Source organism: Periplaneta americana, chromosome 13 (assembly GCF_040183065.1).
Source record: "Periplaneta americana isolate PAMFEO1 chromosome 13, P.americana_PAMFEO1_priV1, whole genome shotgun sequence".
NCBI lineage: Eukaryota > Metazoa > Arthropoda > Insecta > Blattodea > Blattidae > Periplaneta > Periplaneta americana.
In genome coordinates, this window is record NC_091129.1 from 96,766,412 (window position 1) to 96,788,722 (window position 22,311).

Here is a 22,311-nt window from a genome sequence, read left to right on the forward strand (position 1 = left end):
TTTAATAAAATAATTTTCTACAAACAAATTTATACTCTACCACCATAGGCCTACTGCTACGGATAATTGTAATAATATAAGCAAAGTAATGTTCCTTTGATTATATTTTATATTATGTACTCAAAAAATATTAACACTTTTTTATTAAGTTGTATATAATATAAACTGCTTAAAATATTGTATTTAAATTATTCATTTTTTCCTTTCATACGCGACTTTTTAGTATTCAGCCATATTTTATATTAAAGAGGAAAGAATAAAATGTATTATTTTGAGTCGTTTTCTATGTTTAATAATTTAGTATGAAATCATGAATCTGAAACATATAACTGGAACAATTTCTTATTTTCAACTTAAAATTTCGACGCTGAATACATCCTGTTTGTTTACATGCATTCATGAAGGTCAGATATATATGAAGAGTCCACTCCAAGAATGATGGATGTCATTTGGAATACATTTTGCAGGAGAAGCAATTGAAAGTTTGAAATGCTTAGCGCTCAAAGCTTAACTTTGATTTTCCGATCATTACTGCACAATGACTATCAGTGTTAATGCCATATAACTCTGTATGTACATTCTATATGTCTTAAGCAATGCATTGACAGTCTTGGTTCATTTTCGACAAGAAAGTGACATTCATCATTCTTGCAGTGGACTCTTCATATACTATATATATATATATATATATATATATATATATATATACATAGCACCCCCATAGTACAAGGTTGTGGAAGTCTGGTGTAAACGAACTTTTTAACCATAGGATACGTCAAAACCAAAGATTCTATAAAAATGAACAAACTCTGAAATAGATCCTTTAGTTCTCAATAGATGATACTATTGTAATACGTTCATTTGCCCTACCTTTATATGAAAGGAAACTTTTTTACTTGGGTATTTAACGACGCCGTATCAACTACTAGGTTATTTAGCGTCTATTGGATTAGTGATAGCTAGACGGTTTTTGACGAGCTGAGGCAGAGGATTCACCATAGATTATCTAACATTCGCTTTAGGGTTGGGGAAAACCTCGGAAATACCCAACCAGGTAATCAGCCCAACCGGAAATCGAACTCTCGTCCGAGTGTAGGCCTAACTCCAAAACGACAGGCAAGCGCCTTAGCCGACTGAGCTACGCGGTGGCTGTAAAAAGGAAACTAACCACTCAATTCGATATTGATCATTCGTATAGATAATGTGTGAGCAAATAGTCATACCCCCAGAAAAAGATACATGTGCAATTGCATGAACTTGCGGGCCCTACTAACTTTTAATTATGTATAAACAATCCAATTGACGTGAGTTTGACAAGCAAGCACCACTCACTAAAGATAGCTACTCACAAGTCAACGTTAGCCGAAGATATAGTAAATTAAAAAGTGAACACGAATTTTGCGCCACTCTCACTACAATTGGCTACTCTTCTCAAATAAATAATAATAATAATAATAATAATAATAATAATAATAATAATAATAATATTAATAATAATAAATTTATATTTTGTTTAATGACGCTCGCAACTGCCGAGGTTATATCAGCGTCCCCGGTGTGCAGGAATTTTGTCCTGCAGGAGTTCTTTTAGATGCCAGTAAATCTACTGACATATGTCTGTCGCATTTAAGCACACTATATGCCATCGACCTGAGCAAGGATCGAACCCGCAACTTCGGACACAGAAGGCCAGCACTCTACCGACTGCACCACCGACTAATTATTATTATTATTATTATTATTATTATTATTAATGGGGAGGCCGAGACGTAGATGGGAAGATAATATAAAAATTGATTTGAGGGAAGTGGGATATGATGGTAGAGACTGGATTAATTTTGCTCAGGATAGGGACCGATGGCGGACTTACGTGAGGGCGGAAAAATGAACCTCTGGGTTCCTTAAAAGCCATTTGTAAGTAAGAATTATTATTGTTATTATTATTTCCTTCTGAATATACAGATAAGGCCTACGTACATACACCCAAACAAACAAAAGCTAGTGCTCGGGTGCAATTCCGTTACAATACCTATTCAATATCAAATGAAACAACAAGACATAATGTAATACATAAAAATCAATCAGAAAGAACAGAAAGGTAAGACCGAAAGTACGATATAGGGGAGAGTCGGGTAGTATCGGACATCGGGTAATATCGGACAATGAGTTTCTTTCATCTACCATACGATGATAGTACCTGATTAACATGGTTACGTTTCTGTGATGTCGCATAGAGAAACGTAACCATGTCATTCAGGTACTACCATATGGTGGTAGATGAAAGAAACGCACTGTCCGATACTACCCGATGTCCGATACTATCCGACTCTCCCCTAATATATAAAACACGATATACAAAAGCGAACAAAATACAAGGATGATAGTGAAGTACAATAAACAGAAACATAAATAAAAATTAAACAAAAATGCAAATGTATGCTACGTATGTATGTTTAACGAATTTATAATGTAGATTAATATACACATTATGTTACCAGTCACCGATGTATGCAATAGAGGGGGAAAGGAATTATCTTCTGGCTTAATTGCCTCATGAGTGGTGCCTTATTGGTATCACTTGTGAGGTTCAAACCTGTCTTCGGACAGTTAACTAAAGAACAACAATTATACGTTTGAATCAGTTCGAGTATTTTTATTTTAAATATTTTGTTACTCATTAATTTCAAATCCAGCTTTGTCTTAAAACATTTATTATACAATCTAGGACAGGCCTGCACAAACAGCGCTCAACGAGCGCGCGCGCTCCTTCGGAGCGGGAGAGAGGTGTTTACCGCTCGCCGAAACGGAGAGGAAGATTCGTCAGAATGACATAGACTTGCTATAGGTAGAGGAGAGGGAAACGACCACTCAGTTATCTAGTGGAGTGCAGTGTTTAGGCCTATTCTAAGTAACTGTTTCACGTTGATTACCTACTGCTACAGTACAGTATGGAGGAATCTAAATGACGGAACATAACATTTAACGATTTACAGCTCGAACTTATTGATCTTCAATGTGACCTAAGAGCTAAAGATCGTTTGAATAATACTACTAGCCTGGTTGAGTCTTACAAGACTAAACATTAGCAATAATATCCACGACTACACAGCCTGGCTGTGAAAATGATTGCTATGTTTGGCTCAACATTTATATTTGTGAGCAACTGTTTTCTATAATAATCAACTTTAATAAAGGCAGACATCGAACATCTGTAACTGATGTTTCATTACGATCAGTAGGCTGCTGTTCCTTTCAGCTGCCAACATCATGAAACCTCGTTTTCATGTACTGATAAATAAAAATATAACAAAATTATATTGTACATTTAAGTAGCTATAGAATTTCTATTACTTCTGTAAAACAAATACTTCTTTATTAATTAATAATAGTCCAAGATAGTTTTGCAAACACTGAACGGGAATTCATTTCATAAGCACTCGTAGTAGTACTTCGTTTTGTGTATATTTTGTACGAGATCACCTCTTCTTCCAGTCCACCCTTATACAGAGCGCAGCTAATATCTGCATTCCACTCATGAGCTGTGAGCCGGCTCGGAGAGCGCAAACCTTGTGCAGGCCTGATCTAGGATCATAATTTGAGCTATTCCTTAGCCTTATCTCTGCTTCAGTCTTGCATTTTACTTCCATATGATAAATAGATTACATTTATATGATAAGTGGATAACATTTGTATGATAAATGAATAATATTTATATAACAAAATGATAAAATTTATATGACAAAATGATAATATTTATATGGCAAATGGCAAATAAATGATATATCGTTATATTAGAACTACAGTGGGTTATCTTGACAAATTGTGGTTTCGAGATAAACTAAGTTTTAAGCTAGCTTCATTTTGTAGATTAGTAGTGCTTGTCGTTTCTTGTTGTTTTAGCTTCATATTAAATCAAAAGCTTGTTTACATATTGCACTCGATGTTCAATAGCAATTTTTATCCACATTATTTAAAATATTATTTTTGCAAATTATCCCACTATGATATATGATAATAATTGAGTATTTCAATGCTTTCTTACTATCCATGATCATCTCTTTAATCATCCAGTTTGCCAGTATGTCCAAAATGGACCTATTTTTACAGTTACCCATTCTATACACCTCTTTAACTTATTCATTTCCAATGTCAATATCTAATCACACCCAGCACACATTCACCATCACATCATACGTGTCCCAACATTGTTCTTTCACTTGTTCTTCAATACCAAAGAAGCTTAAGTTATTCCTCCTTTTCTCCACTTCTAAATATTTCGCCTTCTTTTTTAATAGTCGTACATTGTTTTCCTTTTGTAGATATTTCAGTTTTCTGTTAATAATATCGATGGTCTTCCTTAGACTTGTGGTATCCATTATCAACAGATCCTTCACCTCACTTATTCACTATGAGACGCCTTCCATATGCTACTGTATTTTAAGTTAGCAGGCTCGCGGTCAATCACGTCTTACTCGCCTCTATGCTCATTGAGAACTGCGCATTTTGGTTCAATTGGAGGGCATGAAATCGTACGCGTAACTCTTCTTGTATTATAGTATTATCCTTGAACGTCCGATATAAAAATGATTACGATGTTTATGGAAATAATTTAGCAAGGTATATGTATGTACAGTGGATACAAAAAGTATTTGCACACCCTTGTTTTTTTAATGTTCAAAGAAATAATAACGACGATTTTCTAAATACAATTTTAATAAGTAACAGCATGGAAAGAACGACTTATATAATCGAGAAAAAATTGCTTATACAGAGTGGGGCATGGGAACGAAGTGTTTTTGGAATGGCTTGTACTCGGTCATTATGAAAGGGAGAGACGTGCGGCATGTGACATTCCATTCCGTGGCTCATAGCATTTCACCTGCAGTCGGCATCATGGAGCAGTGGACGCATGTTTGCGTATGATTGTTTTGTTAGAAATGGCGAGTCGGTGAGCTCGATACGGCGTGAGTTTTGCTACAGATTCAATATTAATCGCAATGATTCTGTTCCCGTGCGTGACATAATCTTATGTTGGGTTAAAAAATCTAAAAAAAAAAGGCGCAATACTAAAGAATAAATCGCCCGGCCCCCAACACAGAGTCCGTACTCCAGAAAATTTTCAGTCAGACAAGCGATAATGCGCAGCCCAGGCCGCTCTGCAGGAAAATACATTCAGCTGCTCTTGGAATCAGCAATCATACGGTAAGATGGATTTTGCATGGCGATTTACATTTACACCCAAACAAGATGGGTGGTTTCAGCAAGATGGGGACACGGCGCATATCTTCAGAGCGTGAATGGCAGTTCTTTGCCTCCTGTTTTCCAATCGTCTCATTTCGAGATTTGGTGATGTTCCACGGCTCCCTCGGTCCCCTGACTTGTCCACGTGATTTTTTTCTATGTGGGTACCTAAAGGCACGTGTTTACGAGGATAAGCCTCGAATATTAGATGAATTAAAGGGCACAGTACGTCAACACATCACTCAAATCAACAGAGATCTCCTGGAAAGAATAGAGGTGAATTTTCCTCAGCGCCTGAACAATACGTCAACACAGACGGACATCACATGCCAGATGTAATTTTCCGCTCATAATTGAAATGGTATGTTCTCAAAAACGTTATACTACCAATAAAATGTGTTGAAAACAAAAACTGTTTTATGATTATTTTAAAAACACTTGGTTCCTATGCCCCACCCTGTAGTTACAAAATAAAATTAGAAACTAAAAACTGCATATTTAGATGTCAAAAAAAGTATTTGCACAGCCAGTAAATTAAATAATAAATTCAAGCAAACTAGAGAAGTCTCTTTCAGTACTTTGTGTGCAATCCATTGGCTTCAACCACGGCTTCTAGTCTTCGAGGCATGGAGTGCACTAACTTTCTTGTTGTATCGGGAGGAATTTTAGTTCATTTTTCCATAACAGCATTATTGTTTGATATGCGGTGTTTTCTGATTTCTTTGTCCAATAAGTGCCACAAATTCTCAATCAAATTCTCACAAGCCTTCTGAGTGTGTTATACAACCATATCTTTGTTATTTGAGCAGTGTGCTTAGGGCCGTTGTCTTGTTGGAAATATAAATTTTCACTGACACCCAATTTTTTTTGCGCTAGAGGTAAATTATAACGCAACAGCTCGATATACATTATAAAATTTATTATTCCATCAATTATTGCTAAATTCCCACCCCAGAGGATCCTATGCAACTTCAAATAAAAATATGACCGCCATCGTGTTTTACTGTGACTAAGATTTTCCTTCATCAGTTCCTGATTAGCTTTCCTCCACACTGATTTTCTTCCAGCAGAGCCAAACAGATTGTACTTGCTCTCGTCGGAAAAAATAACATTGTCTTAAAATTGCAGCGGCTTATCTTTATATTCTTTAGCTAATTCTAACCGTTTCTTCCTATTAGTTTCACTAATGTAGGACTTTTTTTCTCGGAGTTTGAACATGGAATTTAGCACTATGCAAAACATTCGTGATAGTCTGGGGACTAACCTGTTTGCCCGACGTTGTAGAAATGTCAGCAGCTAAGGATGCAGCGCTTCGGAATGGACCTTTGATGACAGTATGGATTATTTGGCTCTCTCCTTAACTGTAAGAATGTTTGGTCTTCCTGTTCGCGGTTTATTGTCTGTTGTTCGAGTCACCTCAAACTTCTTGCACACATAACGCACAATAGAAAAAGGCAGGGATAGATCTTTTTCAATTTGACGATAACTTACTCTGGCCTTGCGAACGTTGAAAAATAATTTTACCTAACTCTTGTGCTTTCGGACTCATGTCGCTTATTTATATTCTATCCTTCAATACACATATTAATCCCCACTGTAACATCAAAATATTTCATTGGATGGGATTAGCCTATAAAATAGGAACATAATGTGCAAATACTTTTTTTTTACTACAAGAAATTGAAGTTTTCTGATTCTTATTTCAATTTGTAGCTGTAAGCGAGTTTTATCAAGTACGTAACTCTTAATTTTACTACTGTTACCTGTTACAATTGTATTTATAAAAGTTTCCCAGATATTTATTTAAATATTACGAAAGACAAGGGTGTGCAAATACTTTTTGTATCCACTGTATAAATCTAACGGCATTAATTATACCAGAGGGAGTGTATTGCTTGCTCGTTTATGACTACAGCTATATGAAATATTAACTTTTGCTGTATAAAAATTCGGTCCCTACTGATAAATACCGCGCTATTAGACTCTCTAAGGATGCGCAGAAAATTTAGGCTCTCTGACTGCCCACTATGATACCGGGCTATCTACTTCCAACGACCAGAAACGACAATAGGTATTGAGAGTAGTCTTCTTGTACAGAGAAACCGGTATTGAAAAAGTATTAATTTAACATAATTTTGTTTGTTAACAGAGTTTTTCGCCTTCGGTCAAAACAATATAGCTAAATACTTTCCTATGTTCCGCACTTGGAATAGCGGCAAACCTCAGATTCATCTTATGAAGCCGGAAGACGTTGAGGTGAGTGTCAGTGATTATATGTGTATGCAAGAGTATAGAACTTACTCCTAGCAGATAAAGTGTTTCACGCGGTTATTAAGCGAAGCTGCACCAATTATAAGGTTATCTAGCATACTTGGAATTGATATCGAGATGTTATTTGGAGAGATCAGTCCGAGAATTCACCATGCAATTACTTTACATTTACTTTGCAGTTGAGGAAAACTTCAGAAAGCCCTAACTATATTTTACGTAACTGAAAAATAATGGTGCCTTACTTTCAGGTGATTCTGAGGAGCAGCGACCATATCGACAAGGGACACTTCTACAGGTTCCTACACAAGTGGCTAGGTACAGGCCTGCTCACATCCACTGGTAAGAACCATCTTCTGCCTTCATATCTACTTTCTTACAGAGCTGCTAGAAAAATAGTAATAACCCAACTACACTTGTATCGTCATGCACGAGTACATAACTATAATTCATTCCATAATGTCTGACAGACGACATAAACATTGCCGTTAGAGAGAGAAGGATAACTGCTATTGAATCAATGGCAGAGCTCTCATTCCACACTTATCTTGAATTTGGGCGGTCTGAAGTTTTCTATTCCCGCCCTACTTCAGGACAAGCGTGAAATGAGGCCTGTGCCATTGGTTGAATAGCAATTAAACGTCTGTTCTCCTCTGCCGGCAATGTTTACGTCACCTATCAGACATAATGGAACAAAGTATAGTTTTGCAAAGCTTTCCTTCTCCATCACATGTTGACAAAAATGTTCATAATATAATCGCTATACTCTCTGGAGCCTCGGACTGAAACTAGTAGTCAATCGTAAATGAAATTAGTGTTCCATTACGTTTCCTTGAAATAAGTTTCCTTTAAAGGAGATCTAATTAGCACATCGGTGTCGGAAATTGACAAAAATATAAAATTTAACAACATATTTGAAAACTTTAAGTTTCGAGCGTAATGGGTTTTCCGTTGATCACCCCCTCCCCTCCAGTACAAAAAATAAAGATAACTTGCCCTATCTAATGTGTATTTAATAGACCTATCCATTAACTGGCGTATGACTGAATTCAGACTTCTTTAAGTAATTACATAAACATTCCGTTACATGTTGTCACAGACTTTTCAAAAATAATATTGCGAGACTTATTTTCTAATCTTTCACAGGACAGAAATGGTTCACGCACCGGAAGATGATCACCCCTACTTTCCACTTCAAGATCCTGGACAGCTTTGTGGAAGTGTTCTCGGAGAAGAGTGAGATTCTGGTGGACAAACTAAAGAAAGAGATCGGGTCCCAGCGCTTCGACGTATACCCTTACATCACCAAATGCGCACTGGACATCATCTGCGGTGAGTGTACTACGGTGTGTGTGAAAAAACAGCCGACTTGCTCTAACTCAAGTCTCACTAGAGTCTCAGTCTATATGTTGTCTCACGTTCTTTGCGGGTTGGACGAGAAAACTTTTCTGAATATATTATGTTGTCTATAACATCTGCTAGGAGTGCACTGCGTACGCGCAAAAAGACTTCGCTGAATTTGTGTTGTGTCTGACATCATCTGCGATGATTGTAGGCTATAGAGCAGGGTTGGGCAGAATTATGCACTCTGTGCTTGCACGGTGTACTACGAGAGAAGTGTTCTTATAGAGTGCACGAAAAGCGGTTTATTCAAGTTGCCGTACGTACTGTATATTTAAAAGGAAAATGTTATTCTACCAAACTGAATAAGAACACAAAGTAATGAAACACTTCCTTAAACACAAAACAAAACATGTCTTTTGCACATTAATTCATATTACTCAATTTCTCAATATTTGGAGAAGCTGTATTAGCACAAGCTATGCGAAGAACTGCCGTTAAAAGCCCAAATTTCTTGTATGAGATTTATTTATTTTCGTAATAGAAAATAACTGTTCACATCTTTAAGTGGAACCAAATAACCACAAAACTTTCTCACGCAGCTTATGCAGATTGGGAAAGCGTCCTCTTGGGAATCTGTCATAAAACTGCATAAGACTCGACCTCGAATCATATTTCGCTCTCATCTCTCGATCACATCGCAGGTCAATCAATTCGCACTATAATGAAGGAGGATGTTATCAATAATCAGTTGGAATCAGAACATGTAGCAAAAATACGCAAATTCATTTCCAGACAATCTTAATCGTGGAACCTTGATGTAAACTCCTCTAATAGACCGGACAGAATACATGCGTACATTTCGAAATTTTCATTGTTCAAAATTCTATGCGCTTAGATAAGGATGGGAAATGATATATTTCGCCCTTTTACATTTGACGTATCCATAACAGCAATTTCTCTTTAAAAGCTGCAATTCTATCTGCAAATTGTGTATTAAGAATTTCTTTTCCCTGAAGTCCTCAATTCAGCTCATTTAAAAGCTGTAAGATCTATTATAGCTGCTGGCACACTACAGCGCGCTGCGGCGCTCGCACTTAGAATTCCCCGTGCGCACGGAGGGCAAATGCACTCAAACGCCCATCGCTGCTATACAGTGTCTGACAAACAATTCATAAATTATTTTAGGCATCACACATAACACAGCTAGAAGTGGGTATATAATACTTTTCGTCTTCGAAATTCTCTAACTCGCAGCGCTTGTATTTTATTACTATGATTTACCGAAGTGCATATGGTGTTTCAGTGCAGTAATTCTGCGTTTCCATATGGTGAAGAATCGGTAGAACGGAGAAAAATTCTCTCCGGCACTGAGACTCGAACTTGGGTTTCCAGCTTTACGTGCTGGCGCTTTGTCCACTAAGCCACACTGGATTCAAGTTCCGATGCCGGATTGAATTCTACCTACTGTTCCCCTTTGTTGGCCTACCCTCGTGTAACATGTCACAGTATGTGTGACAGTAGACACCATGTCCAACCACAAGTACAGAGGTGCAATCATTGTGAGTGACTAAGTGGCCGGGATCGATTGGAACATGGCGCCGTCTTGAGTCACAAAGTGTATTTTAGTTTTAGGAACGATTGAAAACTGCTGAACTATATACCGATTGATATATTCATTCATACGATGCGTTAGAGTAAAGAAACAGTCATTTCCAGTATGCGAATCTCTCGACGTATTTCCTGACGCTTAACCAGAGGTTCATATTAATGTTTCGGCTGCCTGAGAGGGTTCGATCCCCGATTCTTTCTTTCGTAGTTTTTAATTTCGAACTCCGGTTCCAGACGATTCTAGAAGATTCTACTTAATAACACTTTAAAATAAAAATACGTAATCGATCGAAATATCATAGAACCCATATGTCCACACTAGTAGGTATGAAAGCTCGAAACCTGTCACTGGTAATAATTTACTGTTCGAATCTCTGAAACTCTTGACAGCAAAAGCGAAAGAAAGCGACAGAGAAACTGAGTATAAACATAGTATCGATACCTACTTATATCGATTGTATTGCAACGTCCCTACCCACATCTGATTCCGCTTGCGAAACCATTAATTACCACACATCTCAACTGCTATTTTGGCTGCCTAAACAAAATTTGACGGCTTAAGTAAAACACTCTCATGTTGACGATAGGATGAGTGCACTACGTGTTCAAGAAAGGACCTGTGTCTCAGTCTATTTTATGTTAGACATAATTTGTGGCGGTGTATACGAGTACTATGTGTTCACGAAAGGACCTGCACCTGAAACTGTGTTGTGTTTAACATCGTCTATAGTGAGGGCATTATCTGGGTATACGTTGACGAAAAGACTCGTGTCTGTGAATCTATGTTGTATTTGACATCATCCTTGGAGAGTGCACTACGTGTTTACGAAAAGACTCGTGTCTGAATATGTGTTTTATTTCATATCATCCTTGATGAGTGCACTACGTGTTGACGAAAAGACTCGTCTCTGAATATGTGTTCTATTTGATATCATCTCTGCTGAGTGCACTACGTGTTGACGAAAAGACTCGTCTCTGAATATGTGTTCTATTTGATATCATCTCTGCTGAGTGCACTACGTGTTGACGAAAAGACTCGTCTCTGAATATGTGTTCTATTTCATATCATCTCTGCTGAGTGCACTACGTGTTGACGAAAAGACTCGTCTCTGAATATGTGTTCTATTTGATATCATCTCTGGTGAGTGCACTACGTGTTGACGAAGAGACTCGTGTCTGAATATGTGTTCTATTTCATATCATCCTTGGATAGTGCACTACGTGCTGACGAAAAGACTCGTGTCTGAATATGTGTTTTATTTCATATCATCCTTGATGAGTGCACTACGTGTTGACGAAAAGACTCATGTCTGAATCTGTGTTCTATTTGATATCATTTCTGCTGAGTGCACTACGTGTTGACGAAAAGACTCCTGTCTGAATTTGTGTTCTATTTGATATCATCCCTGGTGAATGCACTACGTGTTGACGAAAAGACTCGTGTCTGAATCTGTGTTCTATTTGATATCATCCCTGGTGAATTCACTACGTGTTGACGAAAAGACTTGTGTCTGAATATGTGTTCTATTTGATATCATCTGTGGTGACTGTATACGTGTTGACGGAAAGGCTAGTGTCTGAATCTGTGTTGCATTGACATCATATTTGGTGTTTTGACGAAAAGACTCGTGTCTGAATCGGTGTTGTGTTTAAAATTATCTGTGTGAGTGCAATACGTGTTGAAGAAAAACTTTGTGTCTGAATCTGTGTTGTATTTGATATCATGTCTGTTGAGTGCACTACGTGTTGACGAAAAGACTTGTCTGAATCTGTGTTGTGTTTGATACATCTAAAGAGTGCACTAAATATTGACGAAAAGACTTGTGGCTAAATCAGTGCTGTGTTTGACATCATCTGTGGTGAGTAGGCTACAATACGTGTTGACGAGAAAACTTGTATCTGAATCGGTGTTGTGTCTGATATCTTCAGCAGCTAGTGTACTGTATGTTCACGAAAATATTGGTGTCTGAATCTGAGTTCCCGGAATCTATGACGATTGCACTGTGTGTGCAGATGAAGACTTTTCTCTAATTGTGTGTTCTCTTTTATCATCTGCTGTGCATGTATTTCATGTGTATAAAAGTTATATCTGAATCAATGTTTTTATTACATCTGTGGAGAATGCATTGAAATATGTGTTAATGGACAGGAAACAGACTATAGCTTCTGTTCGAATCTGTTTTGTGTTGGACATCTCAGAAGAGTGTTTCTGATTAATGAACAATCAGGTATCTCATATCTAACTCTTCGTTATGTCTGATACCATCTGCGAAGGGTGAATTGCGCTATGCATTATTGTATAGTGAACAAGATTCGCCTTGTGTTTGAATTTGTGTTGCGTGTGTTTCAGAGACCGCCATGGGCACGCAGATATACGCTCAAGACGAGAAAGAGTCCGAATACGTGAAAGCTGTGTATGAGTGAGTAGTGAATTCATTCCAGTTCAATTTACATACGTTCGAATACTTATTTCATTGACAAATGCAATATGATGCTCATTACACTAAAGTCTGTCCACACAAACTCGTTAGAGGCAAGTATATTTGCATAAGCAAATCCCTATGTATAATACGAAACAAAAGTGAGTGAAGTACAAGCCTGATATTGATATGAATTTATCAAAATTATTCAAATAATTATTTAAGGGTAATTCACTGGCTTCCAAGAAAAATAGCTGTTCAATGTATTTTATAACTCTCATTCTAGCATGAGCGAACTGACAGTTCACCGCATGTTCCGGCCGTGGCTGCATAATGACTTCCTTTACAAACTGACTGAGAAGGGAAAAAGACACGCTGAGTGTCTACGAGTGTTGCACGGTTTCACCAAGAAGGTACGGTATTACTTTTTTGGCTAGACAGGGGATTTTCGGTCCCGATACTGAACGTTAGGTCTACGTCAGTTGCAGGGAGGTTGATGAATTCACTGCTACGCTCCCTGCTTATCGCTGTGTAGGGGCCGAAAATCCGCTATTCGTTTGTAATTTTTTTGTGGGTTATGTTATGATTCTGTATCAACATCTCAGGTTATTTAGCCTCTGAATAGAATGAAAGTGATAATACCAGTGAAATGAGTCCGGGGTCCAGCTCCGATAGTTACCCAGCATTTCCTCATATTGGGCTGAGGGAAAACCCCGGAAAAAACCTCAATCAGGTAACTTGCTCCGACCGAGATTCGAACCCGGGCCACCTGATTTCACGGTCAGACGCGCTAACAGTTACTCCACATGAGATGAATGGAACCGCTTGTAACTACTGACAGGCAAGATATCAAATTTTATATTGTAAATCATTCCTTCTAGCGATATGGGGATAAGGTTTACGCAATTCACGATGTATAGAATGCAATTAATGCCAACAATATTTCATAATTCATAATGTGTTTGTAGAATTGTCATTTTATCGAAATCTTATTTTTTTTTTTTTCATATTTTTCACGATATTTCCCTCCATTAAAGTATAATTTTCACACTTAATAATCACATTTAGAAATTTTACCAGTGTATTTCTTAACATTTTACCACAGAGAATATTCATAAATACTAAGTTAACTACAGTAAAAATATAAACCAGTCCTGTTAACAATGTTTCCTGTAATAATAGGAAGTCATTGTTAGTGTAGCGATTCCTTTCAACTGCTCTAATTTCTATGTAAGCATGATAAATTCATTATTCTTTTCTTAAATTGCTGGATTTAAGTTACTGCAGTGCCTATAGTAAAACATCTCATGTGACTATTGTTTCAATTAAAATAAATTACTAGGTATATATATATATATATATATATATATATATATATATATATATATATAATCTTAAAAAGTTGTATATTTTATTATTAATACTCTTATTAATATTACATAAAGCAGAATCAAGTAAATATGTTTAATACAGTAGTTTAAGAATTATTGCTACTTAAATTTAGCACTGTATAGTAAAATCAATACTGCAGGAAATAAGGGAATAAGTTTGAACCTATCTAAGCTCTTTAAAAATTCGCAATGCTACACTAAAATGTTTATTTCTCGAAACCTATTGATCAGATTCATATGAAACAAACAGTATCTTAAACCTAAAGGATTGGATCACAAAATGGTATCAAATTTCGAAAACTACAATATTGACAATCTTTGCCCATTGCTAGCGTCAGGTCATACCTTAATATTTCCACATATTATGAGGAGACAATAGAGATGTTCTCCTGGGAACAATGTTTTAACAGGTTTCAAACGACAATTTCGCTGTCCACTTACGTAATTTATGTAACTTCGTGGGTTTTTCATGGTACAAAACAATATCAAGTATAGTGACCTGTTCACCACGTCTGACTGTGAAACTAGCGGGCCAGGGTTCAAATCCTGGCTTAGGTTTTTCTTGGGTTTTCCCGCAATCCATTAAGCAAATGCTGGGTAACTGTCGACGATAGCCTGTGGACTCATCTCGCTAGCATTATCACATTCATCTCACTCAGACGCTAGATAACCATAGCAGTTGATAAAGCGTCGTGTAGTAACCAATTATAGTGAGCCACAATTGAGGGGCTTAGAACAAAAAGCAGGTAAGTGACAGAAACATAGTTTTGAGGAAATTACAGTTAAAGTTCTACATGCAATGAAATATTATACACTAGTTTGGTGAAATGATGCCCATATAGCAGCACTGCACAGTGTGATCACTTACCTGATTTTATCCCAAAGAAACATCCTTTTGGGCTATCACAACACGCACTTACCTCATTTTTTAATAATGTAACTTACCTGTTTTTTGTTCTAAGCCCCCCAATTGTTCCATAGACTCTAAATCGCTGAATAAAAGACGAGTGTTTTCAGAAAGGGACTAGCTTTTTCCCTGGAATAATAATGTAGAATACGAGGAGAGTAAAAATTAGTCATTTTACCAGTGACCAAAGTTTTGATAATTGGCTTAAGTTCACATTACCCTGGATCAATAAAGCTGTTTCAACCTGACACATTCTGTATATTTGAACATAACAGAATTATCCATCAGTATGTTGAGTAAATTTACAAGTCTGAAAATGCTAGGTTTCTCCGAGCTCATTTTATAGATCAGTGCGAAACAATTATCCCGTACTCCACGGTTGTTTCAGGTAATACAGGAGCGAAAAGCGCAACTAGATGGCGATTTTAATAGATCTCCGACTACGTCCACTGACGAAGACGCTTTCATAGGTGAGTGTGACATTCAGTTACTGCCTGAAAATTCGGGAAGTTTTGATACTTTGTAAAGTAAGGACCCGAAATAGTGGCAGTAGAGTCCAATATTACATTACTAGGATCGAAGCTTAGTTATAAATAGGCCTTTGCATTGCATTACTAATCTACAATGCTCTGTATACGACAGTGTAACAAAGAAGAAATTGCTGGTACTTCCGAAGATGCTAAAGATTCTTATAAATATCGCGTTAAGGTGCATACATAATGTCTATAACACATTTTTTGAATTTATAAAAAAAAAACATATTTTAAACAAATCTAAGAGTTTTGCGTAAGATATTTGTTTTCAGCGTGATCTAATGAAAAGAAAGTAAAATTTTAATCCGAAATAAATTTTGAAATAAAACAGTACATAAATATACACAAAGGACAATTTCCTTATTGAATTTATGTGGTTAAGATTGTAACTTAACTGTTATTAATACTAATACTTTCACTTTTAAATGTTTAGCCCTCTAGGGTCTGTTTCGAAATTCAGAGCTGATCTTTTTATCGTTGATTCTTAAAGAGAAAATATGTTTTTACATGAATCTGTTTCCAGCTCATCGCAAAATTCTTCTTCCAGAAGGATCATACTGTAGGTTTTTTTGTCTGAATATCCTTCCCCAAGTTAAATCAGTTTTTAAGTGTTAGAAACTAACCTTTACCCCCTCTCCTTTGCTATTTTTGCTATGAAAAGCATTGCCGAGATATCATGACGTGGATGTGAGTGTAGGGTTTGCTTGCAGAGCTCTCAATAAGTTTCGACAAAATTTCCCCAGATTTACATACCTTTCCCATTTCTTACACGTTTTCTATTTCTCTAGATTTACAAAACTTTCCTATTTCTTGATATTTACATCTTTCCCATTTCTCGAGATTTACGTATCTTTCCCATTTCTCGAGATCTCATTTCTCAAAAATCACGTATCTTTCCCATTCCTCGAAATGCACTTATATTTCTCGTTTCTCGAGATTTACGTATCTTTCCCATTTCTCGAGATCCACATCTTTCTCCCATGTATCTAAGTATACGTATCTTTCTCATTTCTTGATACTTACATACATTTCTAATTTCTCGCGATTTAAATCTCTTTCCTATTTCTCAAGAATTACATACTACTTCTCAAGATTTGCTTATCTTTCTTATTTCTCAAGATTTAAACATCTTTCCTATTTCTCACGGTTTACGTATCTTTCCTGTTTCTGAGAAGTTTCATATCTTTAATATTTTTCAAGATTTAGATATCTTTCTTATTTCTCAAGATTTACGCATCTTTGCTACGTATTTTTCAAGACTTGCGCGATTTCCTAGATCTCAAGACTTACGTATCTTTCCCCTTTCTCCGGATTTATACATCTTTCCTATTTCTCAAGATTTACATATATTTCCTATAGGCCCATTATCAATCTTGATTCATGGAATTTAACTTCTGAAATCTATTTAGTTGAGATATTGAATTCAAAACCATAGTGGACAGCATATCGAGATAAAAGAGAACTAGATGTATACAGTTAATGTGGAAAATACCTTACATAATATGTTAGTGGAAAACATTTTTTATGAAATTTATATGGACGACATAATGCGGAATTAATCTGTAAAATATACGTCTGCATAATAGTGGGATATTACTTTATGGAATTTACGTTGGAAAGATTTTATAGAACTTGTTAAATTTATGTAAGCGGGATACTGCATACCTAAGCTGATAATAAATAGTAGGAAAATTCACTTAAGAATTTATGGTCGAAACAATGAGCGCAAATATTTTGTCGAAATGTTATACAATCCCAGAGGCAAATATGGGAGACACTGATCTAGGGATAAATGCTAAACTACAGTACTTCTCCTATAGGCAAGAAAAAGAGAAAGGCCTTCTTGGATCTTTTGCTGGAGTCTTCGGCTGGAGACGTCAAATTGACAGACGAGGAGCTAAGAGAGGAAGTGGACACCTTCATGTTCGAGGTGAGTGCACTAGAGTTGTTCATTTACAAGACTGACTTCACTGATCCCGTTAGATAGTAAGGGCAGGGGGCTAATGGACTATATCGTACCATTTCTAAATTCTAAACACACGTTTCATCAATTGAAAAAAATGAATAGATACAATTTTTTTAGAACAAAACGCAACATTTAACTAATATGCAAAGCAATTTCCATTATATTTCTTTACAGACGTGAATTCTTTAATTTAATAAAAAATCTGTGGCTTCAAGGAAAAATGTGATATATTTGTTATTCCAGGAACGAGAATTTTAAGTTTGAACGACCGTATAAAATCCTAGGAATCATGTTTCATAACAACTAGTTAGAGAGAAAAATAATAGATATATGCATGTCATCGTTTGTCACAATTAGTTAGCCGTCATCAGGATGCACAACATATCGCAAAAATATTATTTTCGTCAAAATTTACATATCACCTTTTTTCTTGGAGCCACAGAATTCTGTATTCAATTATTTTAAGCTAATAACTCTGCATAAGGTTACTGATATTATTACATGTGCCAGTACAGATGTTTTACAATTTTTTACAACGAAAGAGGACTTCAATTATTCCAGTTGTTTTATCCTCCAATTTCATTTAAACCTCTTTTACTAGACAGCTGTAATATCACTGTATTTTAATACAATTACACGACTTAATGCTTTCATAAATTTCAACGTAATGCCAGATTATAGGTGTTCGCACCATATTACAGATGCAGTCGCCACGGTAGAGAGCGTGATCCCGAGTTCAAATCTCAGTGAAATTGTATTTGTTGTGGTAAAAGTATACTTATTAGTCAAAGCCAATGATGGCGAAATGCCACACTTCACACTAATTACTTTGGCCTCATGCTTGTTCAGCCCGGAAAGTTTCGTGGCGATTTTCGTCGAAAGGTCAGAAAGCATCCCTTGTAAGGTCAAATAAATCCGTACAAATATTTATCAACCTTGAATTAGTTACAGGCAACAATATCTTATAAACAAAGTTTACAATGTTTCTGAGTTTCTACAAGCATATTAGGGGATTTTAAAAAAATATGCTATGGATATAGCTATTTCATATTGTAAACATTGAGCTGTAGTTTCAGAAAGAATCCTCGACATTCACCTAGCTTACAGTAATGCATGTGTGTTCCAATGTATTTGTGTTTTCTTCGAATTAAACATCGACGGGAATTAACCGCAAATTTTAGATACCGTAAGTCATCATGCAGACAAGTTGCAAAAATTGTTAACCATATATAACTTAATGCGATTTCTTACAGGGGCACGATACTACGAGCGCAGGCATGAGCTGGGCGCTATTCTTACTGGGGCTGCATCCTGATGTGCAGGTAAGTCCACCATAATCATCATCGCTATCACCAAAGTCATCAGCATTATCTCCATCACTCTCACTACCGATTCATCACTTTCCTAACCATTAGTGTACTACTAACATCCCTACAAAATCCAAAGTTATGAAATTCCTTAGTTTCGTTGTTACCATTAGGCCTATTATTCCAACATTAATAACTAGAGCTAGGAAGTTGGTACCGAAACTATGAGTGATCTTGTACTATATCTCTACCGAATGAAGAGTAGTAACGCAGCTCTAAACATTAACAAACCAGCACAACAAATGTGTACAGTCGGGTGGTACTCAAACTTGTCCTTGTGCCAATGGTTCATGGCCATAGAACAGAAAACACAATAAGGAAATAATATAAAATACTTGTCAATTAAACTTTCGTAATTTTCGCATACGTATAAGAGTAATAAATCAAATGCATAGTGACGTCTCTAGACTTTTTACAGTACTTAATAATGTACATTGTCAGGTTATCAAAAAAAAAATACTTCCTCCATGTTCAGAAAAACTTCGTATGCGGAATATATTCGTTCTACGTCACAAGAGGTGATTGTAACAAGTCTGAAATATGATGCAGTATTTTTTACTATATCATCAAGTTAAAAATAGCTTTGTGAACTAATAGTGCATCTCGTATATAACTCATCGTATTAAACCCATAATTCTTTCCAAGGACACTTTTTATATTTCCTTTAATGACTACAGAGCCTTATGCGGATTGGTATATATAGGCTACTTCAACAATATTTTTCTTCCACATATCTCACGGCTTCAGTCATTTTCACATTTCTGGACTGCAGCAGAATGATTCTCATAGTCATAACTAATTCAATTGTCTGAAGGCATAGAAGGGATATTGCAACATACCAACGTTACACACATAACGAGAAAAATGTTTTTCTTTGACTTAGATTTTGAAGAAGACGGTTTCTCTTCATTGCTTATTTCCTAAATAAAGAGAGATATTCCACTTTTTTCATAGCACAGAGTCCTGGATTAGGATACTATTCGTTTTATAGATTAAATTTCCAGTAAAATATTTCTATTTGTTCATGCGGTTATCAGCAAATTCTTGAAGTAGGCTTACTGAATTCAACTTCTTGTGATTTGAGAATTTAACTTCTGTCACATTGAAAATGGCTCATAAAACTGCACAACTTCACTGCGAACGTTAGTACGTAATGAAACTGCTTCTCTACTGTGCATATTATTATAATGTAGGTACTCACTGAAATCATCCACCCATAGTTGCGGATATACTGTGAATTGTTTATATGGACAGAGTTTAGTATGGTAGTGCAATAAAGCTGTATGTCTGCTGCACTCAACCTGAAAACTATTTTTATTATTTTTTGTAAAATTTGGTATGAAATTAGATTAGTTGTAATTGTGATAATCAATGGTATACGCAGAGGGTTGGAGGAAACAGGCATCGGATTTATAATCGGGGAAGATTACAGAAACAAACAAAATGTCTGGCGGAAAGTCGAGAAACGCCTGAAGGATATAGACAGACAAATAACAGAAGGGGAATGTAGGGATAAGGTTGCTCTGCAGATTCAATAGATTTATATGTCTGCTGCACTCAATCTGAAAATGTTTTGGTACGAACTTCCTAAGACTGCTAATAACAATTGAGGACCTAACATTTTAAACGTGCTAAATGTGAAAAACAACTTTCTGAGTTATTGATGAAAAACACACTGCGAAATGTATGTTGAGATACCTACAACACCGTCTTTTGGCGCACGAATGAGTCACTTACAGTTGAGCTACGACAAAGACAATTTAGTATGATATTCTCATATGGATGTTCCTCCCTTAGATCGAAAAAAATGAACTTTGAAAAATTGGCACTTAGCACGTTTAGAATTTTAGGTGTTCAATTATTGATAGCGGATTTTCGGTCCCGCTGCTGAACGATAGGTGTAAGCCAGTTGCAGGGAGGTCATTGAACTCATTGCTACGCTCCCTCCTAATCAAGGGACGTGAAGTCTTGTCGCTGTGTAGGGACCAAAAATCCGCTGTGTAGGAACAGAAAATTCGCTGTCTGATTATTAAATTAAAATACTACTACCACTACCACTATTATTATTATTATTATTATTATTATTATTATTATTATTATTATTATTATCATTATCATTATCATTATCATTATCATTATTATTATTATTATTATTATTATTATTCATTATTCTCGGTCGAGTCGTATAGGAACTTGTGGTGGAGAAAAAGCAAACGTTGCATAGAACTTCTCTCAGGGTACTCCAAATGGTTTAAGATGTAAATCATTGCTTGTAATATCCTTTTATTACTCTTAACTGTTCCATTGTTCATGAATTAAGTATTAATTTGAAAGTGAAAGTCAAACTTTGTTATATTAATGTACTATTGATTATATTTTTAAAGTCGTGTATTTACTCTGAAACGGTTAGACATTCTTGTATATCTTTCGCATTGATTATTCCTCAAACATCTCATAATTCATGTGAATTGTAACTGTGACCACAATTTTATATTATAATTTTACTATAGTTTTTTGGTTATAAAATATGTATTTTGATGCCAACTATAACCTTAATATACCTCAGGGTGAAATAGGGTTTATTAAATTGGATAATAAAAAAATGGTTTAAGAACGGAGATATTTTACCATTGAAATATTTATTTCATATTTTCATATTTTTCGAAAATAAATATAACTTTTTTATTTTCTTCATATTGTGCCGGCCTCAAGTTATGACGTATATAAGAATCATAATCATCATCATCATCATCATCATCATCATCAACAATAAGCCTACTTGTTTCATTCCTGCCTTATATGCTTACAGTACCTTTTGCAATATCGTTTCGATCTTAATGTAGCCAAAATTACTGCACTAATAGCATATCTTCTTCACAAATTACAATAGACCTATGTATAAAACGAAATATATTCTCCTCTTACACAGTGACGAGAGTACCTATTGCCTTCGAACTAGAAGTGTTATTCTCATATTCGAATATTTATCATCCATAGTTTTGTAGCAGAGCCTTCTATTTTTTATCTCAAATAACACACTATCTGTTCTTGCAGGAAAAGGCGTACCAAGAACAGAAAAACATTTTCCAGGGTTCTGAGCGCTCGGTCACCATGAAAGAGCTCAACGAGATGAAATATCTGGAACGAGTCATCAAGGAGAGTTTGAGATTATATCCAAGTGTCCCTATCTTCGCGAGGCAACTTCACAGCGAAGCTAAACTAGGTAAGTCGAGACATTCGTCTGAAGGCTGGTTCACAATAAACCG

General features: G+C 36.0%; 1 protein-coding gene across 2 annotated transcripts in view; it reads left to right on the forward strand.

The window, feature by feature from the left end:
- The window catches only part of LOC138712141 (cytochrome P450 4C1-like), a 38,302-nt gene that overhangs the window by 12,367 nt on the left and 3,624 nt on the right, over positions 1 to 22,311 (forward strand). For both annotated transcript variants that reach the window (XM_069843607.1, XM_069843608.1), the window contains exons 3-11: positions 7,391 to 7,497; positions 7,761 to 7,851; positions 8,656 to 8,841; positions 12,812 to 12,881; positions 13,168 to 13,294; positions 15,568 to 15,649; positions 17,533 to 17,642; positions 18,932 to 19,000; positions 22,100 to 22,268. In XM_069843607.1, the coding sequence (XP_069699708.1) occupies positions 7,391 to 7,497; positions 7,761 to 7,851; positions 8,656 to 8,841; positions 12,812 to 12,881; positions 13,168 to 13,294; positions 15,568 to 15,649; positions 17,533 to 17,642; positions 18,932 to 19,000; positions 22,100 to 22,268 (1,011 nt within the window). The remainder of the gene's footprint in view (positions 1 to 7,390; positions 7,498 to 7,760; positions 7,852 to 8,655; positions 8,842 to 12,811; positions 12,882 to 13,167; positions 13,295 to 15,567; positions 15,650 to 17,532; positions 17,643 to 18,931; positions 19,001 to 22,099; positions 22,269 to 22,311) is intronic.